Below are 13,800 nucleotides of genomic sequence, written 5' to 3'. Positions count from 1 at the left end.
TAACTCGAATCTGTTTTTGGACTTATTTATTGATTGGATGCCTTGATTGTTGGATTGAAGTTTCCAAGACACACATATAACTTTCCAAGAAGAGACCCAATTTATTTTGAGACACAGCTCCAATCCAAACCTTCCTTTAGAATAAGGTCCAAAGAAAATTAATTTTTCCAATTTAAATTAAATTGGTTCGATTTGAAAAGTCAAACTTTTTAAGAAAACATCATTTATTGTCTTATCTGCCTTATAAAAATGTATTAATTTACAAAACTGCCCTTAAATAAATTTATTAACTTTTTTTTAAAAAGAGTTATTTTTAATAAGGCAACTAAAAAGGTGCCTTAATTAGATTAATATTTTAAATATTTGTTAGTTTTCTTTTCAAATAGTTTTGAAAATAAAGTAGGGGTATAATAGGAATATTAGTTAATTAATTAATTTTATTTTTAGAAACATGACAACATTTTGGGACATCTCAAAATAGAATAGATGACAAATAAACTGAGACGGAGGTAATAATAGAACAAGTTAATGTTAAGTAATTTAATTGATATTACTTCATTACTTGCGCTTGTTAATCTCATTATTGTTATCATCGTGTCATTTCTATTATTCATTTTTCTTAGAAGAATTTCTATTATTCATTGGTCTGTCACATAATGTAATTTTAATATCCCGCCATGCCGTGAAAAAAAGATAAAGAAAAAAGTCACTGCTTGCTTGTGTTATTATTAAATTCAAATAATAAATTCGTGTCCATTACATAATCAATTAAACCTTAAATTACCCTTACTAAATAGTGAATAGTAAATACCGCAACTAGTTTAATTGACCCAAAACTCGTCCTTCTTTGAACATAAACTAATTTACCTTAACCACAAAGTTAAATATAAATGAAAAAAATATTTTATTTCTATTTTCCCAAAAAATTATCAAATAAAAGCCGCAACTACTAAATTTTCCAGAACTCCACAATTTTAAAAATAATTTTTTTTTAATCATCCAAGGGCACCAAATAACAATGTTCACAAAATGGCTGTCTTCATTGAGATCAAAACTTAAATAATCTTTTTTCTTCTCCAAGGCATCAATGTGTGCACATTACCATGTGAAGCACCTATAGAGGGAAAATGTTTCTCTCCAAAGTAGTTTGGAGAGAAACACTTCAAACTCCACAAATATCTTTTTATTGGATGTAAATTTTGAAAATCTAAACGTTAAATTGCATGTTCTTATTATATCTTTCATGTTTGCGAAATTTCGAGAAGATCAAAGATCAATAGTTATGTTATTAATTAAATGTTTAAATTTCAAGTTTTTGTGGTCTAAAATTATATATAAAAAGTAAGTTTATTAATCGAATAATAAATAATATTTGATTTGAACAAAATTTGACATGCATGTTAAGAACATAAATATTATAAAATCCAACGGTTAGATTTTCAAAATTCACATCCAATAAAAAGATATAAAAGGAATTTGAAGGGTTTTCCTCCAAACCTTATCCTCTAGAGAGTTATTCTAAAATACTAATTTTTAAAAAAAATTATAAGTTTTGGCAAATCCTAGCTCTCTCAACCTCATGATTTAGTCAAATATGTATCTGAGTGTCTTGGTTATAATTGATTTGTGCTCAAATGTTAAGTTTGGGCATTAGCAACCCTACCGAGGAAAAAACTCAAATCTGTTATATCTCTTAACTGCATGGTTTCCATTTCATACACATAAACTTTTTCTTTGCTAAAAATAACTTGATTCTTTTTGGGAAGGTAGAAATTAGGTTAAACCACCACTAGTGGCCTATTTGGATTCAGGAGATCATTAATTTTGTTTTATTTCTAATTTACCTCGAAATTTTGGTTTACATTTGTGAGTTTGGCTAACTTATTTGCTTAGATGAGAAAAACAGCAATGTTAAGCAAAAAAGTTGGTTAATGAAAAAACCAAGCTTATTTGCTGTAACTTTTCTCTCTCACATTTAAGTAAATAAGCTTAACAAAAGTTGTCAAATACAATATTGTGTGTACACAGACAATAGCACCCACTACACAGCCAACTTGATTCAGAGAGGGACTTATTCCTATTTCCAAAATAAATGAAACTTCAGTCTAAAATACGTTGGACTTAAATTTTGTCACGTAAGAAAATTGATATCAAGATTGAAAAAATGGAGGTTTCCCATCTACTTGCACTTACAGTCAGTGCTTGACTCAGTCCAATTAATAGTGATGGAACACCGAGCAACATTCACAAGTTTGAAGAAAAGAATCAGAGTCCCATTAAATTTTGAACAAGTCTACCGACATACGTAGTTTCAGTTACACTCTTGCCCTTTGAGTTTTCAACTTTTCATTCACCTAGTGCCCGCTATAATACAAAAATTCTCTGTGTGTGTGCTAAATTGTCAAAATTTCTGTAAACTTGTTCATATATATGATGGTTACAAGCAGTGGCAGACGGAGGATTTTGAAAATTCCCCTTTCCCCTAATTTGTTTTTTTAGTAGAAATAAGAAATTATATATAAAATTTAATTGATGGCTTTTATTCTTATAGTACTCTTATACAACATATAGCTTATAAAAATCAAAATATAATGAATATATAAGTTTATAAAAATAGATGATTTTATAAAATAGGAAAATTATTAAGTATTCTTGAAATGTTATATTTTCTCCTCTCACACATGTGATAAATTTCACGATGAATTTAATTAGTAATACCTACTATTATGTGAAAGGAAAAAAAAAATATCATTAACACTATACACTTTGAATACCGAATAATAACTCAAATAAATGACTAATACGCAAGGAAAAAAAAACTATTATTGGACCATGCCCATTGGAGATAGATGTCAGAATTTGTGAATTTTGGCATGGATCATAAGCAAATTTAATAACAACCTACCAGTTTATCCACTAAAAAGTATTTCAAACTTATGACATTTGCTCTGTGATAATTGTTTTTTTTTCTTAATGACTAGGCCAAGATAGCAATTGGTTTTTTGACGTGTGTAGGGATTGAATCATAAATTTCTTATTTGACGATAAGAAACTTTATCAATTGAGCTAACTGAAACCTATAAAAAGATTTTTTTTTTTTTGGAGAGGGTGGGAGGGACATACTAAGTTTTTGATATCTCAACCAAAATATATTTTATTATACGTTTAGACTTCACATATTCACAGGTAATTTCTATCCAAATGGTCCTAAACTTTTCTCTAAATAAAAAATTCACAAATTCAGACAACATTCTACACATAACACCTTTGGTACTCTGCTTGGACAAGTTTTATATTAATCACCAATTGATTTTAATTAATTAAGCTATTCATATATTCAATTGGAATTTTAAAATGAGTGGAATTGGAAGATTGGTCAATGTTACATATTGGTGGCATGAAATGAAAAAAAAAATTGAACAAAAATTTATTGTCAAGTATGTTCATTGAATATGACCACAAGAATCACTATCAAGTAGAGCAACTTGGATAAGTTTCATCCGACTATTTCAAAAATATTATTTCGTTCATTGAATGCCTCACATCACAAGACTTACGTCAATTCTTAGAGTTGGAAACAATGTGTGGTAGCATTTTAAGCATAAAAAACACTGAAAGCAGAAACCAACTAAGCACAGAACTCCACCTCCTATATATAACCATGCCATTAATGTAGCATTTACATAATCATATAGATTTTTTGCATAACCATGGACGGTTCCTTAAGATTTAGAGCCGTTACATTAACCCTTTTCCTTGTGTTTCTCACTTTGGCAGCTATTGATCCTAAGTTCTGCTATGGAATATCTGAGGTTCACTGCATCCAAAGTGAGCAACAGGCCCTTCTCAGATTCAAGACAGATCTTTCTGATCCTCTTAACCGGCTTGCCTCTTGGGCTGGTGATGGGGATTGTTGTCAGTGGGAGGGAGTTGTCTGCAACAATGTTACTGGTCACGTCCAAGAACTCAATCTCAGAAGCTTTCCTCCTCCTTTGCTTGAATATTTTTCAATTGAAGCCCAATATGAAGCTGCTATTCAATCTTATGCACAGTCAATGTTTGGTGGTAAGATAAATCCTTCCCTACTTGATTTGAAGCATTTGTTTTACTTGGACTTGAGCTACAATAATTTTGGTCTACCAATTCCTGAATTCCTTGGTTCCATGAAGAGTTTAAGATATCTTAATCTCTTTGGTGCGGGATTTGGGGAATTGATACCTCCTCAAATTGGAAATCTCTCAAATTTGCACTATCTTAATCTTGGAGGCTTTGGCTATAATTTTTTATCTGTCAATAACCTTCAATGGCTTTCTAGTCTTCCTTTACTACAAGTGCTAGATTTGAGTGGTGTAGACCTTAGCAAAGCCTCCGATTTACTTCAGGTGACAAACAAAATCACTTCCTTGTCAGAGTTGTGGTTATCACATTGCAGCCTTGGTTCCATCCCACCAACACCCAATTCTAACTTTTCATCTGTTGCCACCCTTGATCTTTCTTTTAACAGCTTTGAAAACTCTTTGATTCCATCATGGGTCTTTGGTTATCAAAATTTGGTTGCTCTTAATCTATCTGCCAATGGTTTTCAAGGTCCAATCCCTGTTGGCTTGCAAAACATGACTTCTCTAAAGCACCTTGATCTATCTTTCAACAATTTCAACTCTTCAATTCCCAATTGGTTGTATAGTTTTAGTCATCTTGAGTTCCTCAACCTCCGCAAAAATCTTTTGCAAGGTACAATCTCTAGTTCCATTAGAAACCTAACATCTGCCATTAGCATAGACTTCACAAGCAATCAACTTGATGGAAAGGTACCAAGATCTTTGGGCAATGTTTGCAATTTAAGGGAACTAAGATTGTCAGACAACAAATTGAGTCAAGAGGTATCAGAAATCTTAGAAGGTTTATTAAGATGTGTTTCGTATGGACTAGAGGTCTTAGAAATGTATGATGCTCAACTATCTGGTCATTTGACTGAGGAACTTGGGCAATTTCAAAATCTTACTAAACTTTCTTTGGAAGGTAATTCAATTTGGGGTCCAATTCCAATTTCAATTGGAAAACTTTCATCTTTGAGATTCTTAGACCTTTCAAATAATCAATTTAACGGAACTCTTCCTCAAAGTTTTGGAGGACTCTCCAAACTAGAGTACGTTTTTATTGGTGGGAATATGTTGAAGGGAGTAGTCTCTGAAACTCATTTTGCCAATTTAAGAAGATTAAAGGAACTTAGCACAACTCCAACCCGTTTGACGTTAAAAGTAAGTCCCAATTGGATTCCTCCTTTTCAAGTTGTCATTTTAGGATTGGGATCGTGGATTTTAGGGCCAAATTTTCCCTTATGGATTTGTTCACAAAAGCAAGTTTGGTCTTTGGATATATCCAACACAAATGTTAAGGATGCAATTCCTCCTTTGTTTTGGAATATGTCCTCTCAGTTCAATTATCTGAACTTGTCTCACAATCATTTCTATGGAGAGATTCCAAATATCCCTGTGACTTTGTATCCTTCTTCTGTGATTGATATGAGTTCTAATTCATTCAATGGTTCGTTACCTCTTATATCCTCTAACGTGAGCTTTCTAGATCTATCTAACAATTTATTGTCTGGATCTATTTCTCACTTTTTGTGTTATAAGAAGAATGAGCCCAAACAAATGGAACTTCTCAATCTTGGAAAAAATCGTTTATCAGGAAATATAAGTTATTGTTGGGAGAATTGGCAAAAATTGTTGGTCTTAAGTCTTGGAAATAATGATTTCACTGGTAGCATTCCAGCATCCATTGAACATTTGAGTCTTCTTAAGTCTTTGCACCTAAGCAACAACAAAATTTCTGGGAAATTGCTACATTTTTTGAAAAATTGCACTGATTTAGAGATTATTGATATCAGTGAGAATAAGTTTTTTGGAATCATACCTTCATGGATAGGACAAAGACATTCAAGTTTGCTCATCCTCAACCTTCGCTCAAACAATTTCCATGGCCCCATACCGAAACAACTTTGTGCTCTAACTTCACTCCAAATCTTGGACCTTTCACATAACAAGCTATTTGGAAGCATACCTGGATGTGTTAACAATTTGAATGCCATGGCTTCAACTTCTCACAATATTTTACACGACTTGTTTGTGGTTGATGGTGATTCTGTGGATTTTGAACGGGCATTGCTTGTGATAAAAGGGCAAGTTCTTGAGTATACCACCAATCTGGGACTACTAAGAACTATAGACCTTTCAAAGAATAATTTATCAGGAGAGATCCCTAAAGAAGTGACTAGTCTTCAAGGATTACAATCATTGAATTTGTCATTTAATAATTTGACTGGAAGGATTCCTGAGAATATTGGTGTTATGGGATCCTTGGAATCTCTTGATTTCTCTGAAAACCAACTTTCAGGTCACATTCCTCCAAGCATGTCAAAATTGTCATTTTTGAGTAGGTTGAACTTGTCAATGAACGATTTATTTGGGAAAATCCCTTCAAGCACTCAACTACAAAGCCTTAGTGCATCTAGTTTTATTGGAAACAAACTCTGTGGACCTCCACTTATGGATAATTGCAGTATAAATTATGCCAAACCCGACACTAAAGACAAAGGGAGCAGTGGTGGGCGTGAAGTGGATTGGTTTTATGTAGCTATGGCATTTGGATTTGTGGTTGGATTTTGGGTTGTTTGGGGTCCTTTACTAATGAATAGGAAATGGAGAATAATGTATTTTCAATTCCTAGATCGCATGGAGTACAAGCTTGGGGTGTTTTGGCACAAACTTGATAGCTTTTACTTAAATGTTGTGAGATTCTTATCTTGTTACTAGCTAATGTTTCTTTTGGTGCATGGATATGTTGCAGTTTCATTTTGAAATAATTTGTATCTTTTGTTAGCTCAGTCATTTTGAAATAAATTGAAGAAAATTTTATTTCTTATATGTGTATTACTCATGTTGTGGTATTGTATTTAGAGAATTAATTAAAATTATATTACAGATTCAAGTGATGGCCTAGTGGTATAACATCCCCTTTAATTCCCGGTTTTTATTGTTCAAACCCCACCTTTCCCGTCCCACCATTCGCCTAACAAAAAAAAATCAACAAAATATGTACAGAGAGACCTTTAACAGTGTCGGATTGGAAAATTTAGCAACAGTAGTAAAGCAAAAATACATAAGGATTGAGGAGTGATTAAATAGAAAAGAAAAAAAAAATCAACAAAATGAATTTTAATGGCAAGCCATTTCTACTTTTCCCAATATTGAATCAAACAAGTAAAGGAATTTCATTTGAGATTTTTGCCCTTCCTTTCTCTCATTTTCCACCACACATTCACACTCCCTCTCACTTTGTCATCGCACCACAAACCAAAACTCACATTGAAATAAAAGCAACACAGCCATTCACACACCACCACGATAGCCCAATCTCTCTGCCACACCCTCCACACATGCCATTGTAGAATTGCAGTGTATAAAATGAAAGGTTCTCATAGAAACATACACTGATAGATAGCTCTAGGAACTTATGTATCTTTAATAAGAATAAAGGAAGGAGAATAGAATTAATATTTTGAATAGAATAAAAAATATAACAGGGGCCATATTGATGGAAGAAAGGCTACCTAATTTTTGCCTCCGTTTCTACCTCATCTTTGGAATGATTTGAAGGTGTTTGAGTCAACAAGCGTTTTAGATAACCTCAGGGTTTTGTACTAGGATGCACGGGCACAAATACGAACACGAGTACGGATACGGGTATGATACAACAACCTGAACAATTTTTGAAAAGTTATAACATAATACGGTAAATAGGACACTGATATGCACTACAACAAAAGTGGACTATAGTGACGAAACATTTCGTCACAATATATCCTTATTTCGTCACTGAATACGTATGGTGACGAAACAACATTCGTCACCTAAGCTCCGTCACAAAATGTATTGGTGACGAAAATGTTTCGTCACCAATAAAAAAATGATAGGTGACGAAATTTTTTCGTCACCAATAAAAAATGATACGTGACGAAAGCTTTTCGTCACCTAATATTTTCGTCACTAAACCTTATTTTTAGTGACGGAATATTTCGTCACCAAATGTATTTTTTTTCCCAATTTCAATAGATTAGGTGACGAAGTTTTGCGTCACCGATTGTTTTTTTTATTTTTAATTTCAATAGATCAGGTGACGAATTATTTCATCACCAATTTCTGTTTATAGTCAGATATGGCGACGAAAATTATCGTCACCAATTTTATTTTTTTATTAATATTCTTTTTACATTTACTTGTCATTACATTAACCTATTCATTTTTAACCAAATCCATATAAAAAAAATTCATTCATTTCTAACCAAATCCATAAAAAAAAACATCCATAAAATCTAAAAATGCAATAAAGATGTTCACAAAATAATTACAACCATTTATATACAAATGATGTCTTCGCTTCCAAACTTTACAGAAAATTATTTGAGTTCAAGTAGTCCCACAAAAGCTATCTTTTTGCCACCAATCCCATATCTGCACAAGCATAAAGGAAAATACATCAATAGCAAACTAGACTGCAAACCTATATCCCTGATAAGATGTACTACAACAACAAAAAAAAGATTATTATTAGTAAGACAATGCAAAAAATGTCCACAGAATACCCAATAAAAAACTAAACAAAATAATCATAATGCAACATCATATGAAGCCAAACTATCAAAGAAAGAAGACCCACAACATTCTCATCAAATAAAAACCCAACCCACATTACAAACCATGGAGAAATCATAAAGAATGCAGAAAAATCTCAATTTAAAACAAAACAAATAAAAAGAAATCCAAAACAAAAATCCAGCCACCATCATAAACACAAACCCAACCACCACAACAAATAAAAAATCTAGCCAACACTATTAAAAAAAAAAATATTAGCCACCACCATTAAAAAAAAACCACAGCCACCACCATAAACAAAAAACTCACTACCACCATTAAACAAAAAACTCAGCCACCACCATTAACACAAAAACCCAGCCATACCATAAACAAAAAACCCAGCCATCACAATAAACAAAAAACTCAGCCACCACCATAAACAAAAAACCCACCACCACTATTTAAAAAAAAAAAAAAAAAAAACAAAGCCACCACCATTAACACAAAAACCCAGCCACTACCATAAACAAAAAACCCAACCACCACCATTAAACAGAAAGCACAATCACCACCATTAACACAAAAATCCAGTCACTACCATAAACAAAAAACCCACCACCACCATTAAACAAAAAACACAGCCACCACCATTAACACAAAAAATCAGCCACTGCCATAAACAAAAATCCAACCATCACAATAAACAAAAACCCACCACCAACATTAAACAAAAAACTCAATCACCACCATAAACAAAAAACCCACCATCACCATTAAACAAAAAACATGGTCACCACTATTAACACAAAAAACACAGTCACTACCATAAACAAAGAACGCAGCCATCACAATAAGCAAATAACTAACCAATAATAGTTTTAGATCTATAATAGTTCGTTCACACCCCTCAAAACCTCCAAGCATTTTGACAATAATTCTCTTCATGTACAAGTTTCATATGCCCCATGCTCATTTACTAGCACGACACACTAGCAGATTCTAAATGAGCAAAGGGATCCATTAGCCATCATCACAAGCGATAGATTGAAATGAATAAAAATCATTAAACCCAAATCCAGTTACTAAAAATTGCATCAATTACCCCCATTTTCCCAAAAGAAAATGCACAAGTGCTATGTGGTACAAACTAGAAGCATTCAAGTTACCAAAAAAGCTTACGAATAAAAGAATATACTACTATACTATTCATTGAAATAAATGTTTGACTAAAGACTAACCTACAAGAAGGCAGTCTATGATTCTACATCAAAATTCAAACAATGAAAAAGTGGCAAATCCCCAATATTTATGCTTTATTTGTTAAATTTTTTCAAGGCCAACAACAAAAACTTAAAATACCCAGATCCATTCCAGAATATCCAATTAATTTCTACTTATGATCAAAGTAACAAAAACAGTTACCCAGTTTGAAAGATCTAATGCAGCACTTTCAACCACCAACAAAAATCACATATCTGAGAGAGGATCGATGAGAGAGAGAGCTTACCAGTTTTTTTGGGAGGCTGAGAGGCGTGGGTCTGTATGTGGGAGGAGAAAGAGAGTATCAGTGTTTTGTTTACACAAATAAAAAATAAATAAATAAAATTTTTAGAACGCGCCTGAAAATTTGGCACCACGCAAAAAGAAATTAAAATATTTGAGAGATATTATCTCCACAATATTTTTATCATAATTTCACAACAAATTATAGGTGGTTAGTTATTCCGCTTAAATTTTAATGTAACACTAAAATTACTTTTTTGCCCTAACATAACAACCAATAACAAACTACTACTTAAGATTTGTTATAAAAATATTGTAAAAATATTGTGAAAATACCATTTCTATTTGAATTTGGAAGAAGAGACCACGACGAAGCATGACCACAGTATTGCTTGAGTTTCTTGAAATGAACTTCTGCTGCAGAAATACGGAAAGAGACAAACAAATCAAAAGTTACAAAACAACTGAACCTTTAAAAACTGTGTGCTCTATACACAACAAAACAATGAGAGCCACACCCTTTTATTTTTAGTTATTAATCTAGAATAAATGAGAACCACATGCTATGACTTTACTTTTAGCATTTGTTTTATTTATTTATTTTAGAAAGGGCTTTTGTTTTACTTGACATAGTTTAAGGTCTGTACATTGTAGATTGTACAATTACAACTTCTTTGTCCTCAAAAGCATTATTATACTACTCTATGTTAAAAGTCACGTGAATTTTTTTTTTCTTTTTCTTTTCCTTTTTGTGATAATTATGGTTAGAAAAAAATAGTAATTTTAATTAATTAAGTGAATAAACTTAAAAAATTACTTAATTTTTATATAGAATTAATTAATTCATTATATATAAAATATTTTTTTTTATTTTTATGATTACAATTAAACATGTGATTGTCCATTCCAAGAAAAATTAATTGCTTGACGACACGCCTATTAATCTTTAATCACTTTTGAAATTTTCTAAGTGTATGAAAAATATATGAAAATAATATAATCTAACGGTATATTTTTAAAAATTCATCATTGAATTAAAAAGATAAAGTTGGGTCACATAACTGATCTAACTCTAAAAATGTTACACCACCAAATAAATTATTATTTAATGCATATTTTGAAAATCCAACCGTCGTTAATAACATGTTCTATACGTTTAATACTTACGCCAATTTTCATGCCAATCGGTTGTAATTTACCATTTTATCTGTAACTCATCTTTTATGTGTTATTTCAAACTACAAAAATTTGAATTCAAACAATGATTGATGACATACCTATTAATCTTTGATAACTCTTGAAATTTTGTAAGCATGAAAAATATTTGAAGATAATGTAATCTAACGGTTGACTCCATTAAAATTCACAACGAATTAGGAATATAGGGTTGGGTTCGAGTTACACCGACGTAACTCTAAAAATGTTACACTACCCAATAACTTATTATTGAATTCATATTTTGAAAATTCAACCATTGGATTACATTATCTATATGATCTTAATATTCATGCCAATTTTCATGATAATCGAATGTAATTAACCATTTGATTCTATAAACTCATCTTTTAGGTATTATTTTAAATTACAAACACTTGAATCTAGACAATAAATTGATGACAAGGCTATTAATCTTTTATCGCCTGACATTTTGTAAGCATGGAAAATATAAAGATAGTGTAATTGCACCAACGGTAGATTTGTCAAAATTCACATCGAATTAAGAAATATAGGGTTGGGTTAAGCCAGTGATATAATTTAAAAAATGTTACATGACCCAATAACTTATTATTAAATTCACATTTTGAAAATCCAAACGTTGGATTACATGTACTATATGGTATTAACACGCATGCCAATTTTCATGTCAATCGGATGTAATTTACCATTTGATCTATAAACTAATATTTTACGCATTATTTTAAACTACAAAACTTGAATCTGTACAATTGATTGATGGCATGACTATTAATTTCTTATCACCTTGAAATTTTGTAAGCATGAAAAATATATGAAGATAGTGTAATAACGGTAAATTTGTCAAAATTCACATCGAATTAAAAAATATAGTTTGGGTTCGATTTACACCGAAGTGACTCTAAAAAATGTTACACCACCCTAATAACTTATTTTTGAATTCATATTTTGCAAATCTAACCGTCGGATTACATGTTCTATACGGCCTTAACACGTACGTCAATTTTCACAATTTGATTAATTTACGATTTGATCTATAAACTCATATATTTTTGAATTATTTTAAACTACTAAAACTTGAATCTAGACAATTGATTGATGACATGACTATTAATCCGTGATCACCTTGAAATTTTGTAAGCATGAAAAATATATGAAGATAATGTAATCTAACGGTAGATTTGTCAAAATTCACATCGAATTAAGAAATATAGGATTGAGTTCGAGTTACACCTAACATAACTCTAAAAAATGTTACACCACCAAACAATTTATTATTTAATTTATAATTTGAAAATCCAACCGTTGGATTACATGTTCTATATGGCCTTAATATGCATGCCAATTTTCATGCCAAACCGACCTAATTTAACATTTGATCTATAAACTCATATTTTATGCATTATTTTAAACAACTAAAAATTGAATCTAAACAATTGATTGATGACATGTCTATTAATCTTTGATCACTTTGAAATTTTGTAAGCATGGACAATATATAAAGATAATGTAATCTAACGATAGAATTGTCAAAATTCACATCGAATTAAGAAATATATGGTTGGGTTCAATTACACCTGACGTAACTCTAAAATGTTCCACCACTGAATAACTTATTTTTGAATTCATATTTTGCAAATCCAACCGTTGGATTACATGTTCTATATGGTCTTAACATGCATGTCAATTTTCATGCCAATTTGATGTAATTTACGATTTGATCTATAAACTCATATTTTTTGAATTATTTTAAACTACTAAAACTTGAATCTAGACAATTGATTGATGACATGACTATTAATCTGTGATCACCTTGAAATTTTGTAAGCATGAAAAATATATGAAGATAATGTAATCTAACGGTAGATTTGTCAAAATTCACATCGAATTAAGAAATATAGGATTGAGTTCGAGTTACACTTAACATAACTCTAAAAAATGTTACACCACCAAAGAATTTATTATTTAATTTATAATTTGAAAATCCAACCGTTGGATTACATGTTCTATATGGCCTTAATATGCATGCCAATTTTCATGCCAATCAGATGTAATTTAACATTTGATCTATAAACTCATATTTTATGCATTATTTTAAACAACTAAAAATTGAATCTAAACAATTGATTGATGACATGTCTATTAATCTTTGATCACTTTGAAATTTTGTAAGCATGGAAAATATATGAAGATAATGTAATCTAACGATAGAATTGTCAAAATTCACATCGAATTAAGAAATATATGGTTGGGTTCAATTACACCTGACGTAACTCTAGAAAATGTTCCACCACCGAATAACTTATTTTTGAATTCATATTTTGAAAATCCAACCGTTGGATTACATGTTCTATATGGTCTTAACATGCATGTCAATTTTCATGCCAATTTGATGTAATTTACCATTTGATCTATAAACTCATATTTTTTGAATTATTTTAAACTACTAAAACTTGAATCTAGA

General features: G+C 31.1%; 1 protein-coding gene and 1 long non-coding RNA gene across 2 annotated transcripts; one reads left to right on the top strand and one right to left on the bottom strand.

Annotated features, from left to right (window-relative positions):
• The first annotated feature begins 3,595 nt into the window (after positions 1-3,595).
• On the top strand, positions 3,596-6,922 carry LOC142639224 (receptor-like protein EIX2). Its single transcript, XM_075813359.1, has one exon. It carries the CDS (start codon positions 3,711-3,713, stop codon positions 6,813-6,815), a length of 3,105 nt encoding a protein of 1,034 aa, XP_075669474.1. The 5' UTR covers positions 3,596-3,710; the 3' UTR covers positions 6,816-6,922.
• Positions 6,923-8,325: 1,403 nt separating this feature from the next.
• Positions 8,326-10,544, bottom strand: LOC142637856 (uncharacterized). Its single transcript, XR_012844919.1, has 3 exons — positions 10,479-10,544; positions 10,147-10,177; positions 8,326-8,513 (listed from the first exon to the last, which is right to left on the bottom strand). It is a non-coding gene; the product is annotated as an uncharacterized LOC142637856 (long non-coding RNA).
• Between the last annotated feature and the right edge of the window lie 3,256 nt (positions 10,545-13,800).

The sequence above is a fragment of the Castanea sativa genome, chromosome 6 (genome assembly GCF_040712315.1).
Source record: "Castanea sativa cultivar Marrone di Chiusa Pesio chromosome 6, ASM4071231v1".
Taxonomy (NCBI): Eukaryota; Viridiplantae; Streptophyta; class Magnoliopsida; order Fagales; family Fagaceae; genus Castanea; species Castanea sativa.
Note: the sequence above shows the minus strand (reverse complement) of the source record. Positions and strands in the feature narration are given on the sequence as shown.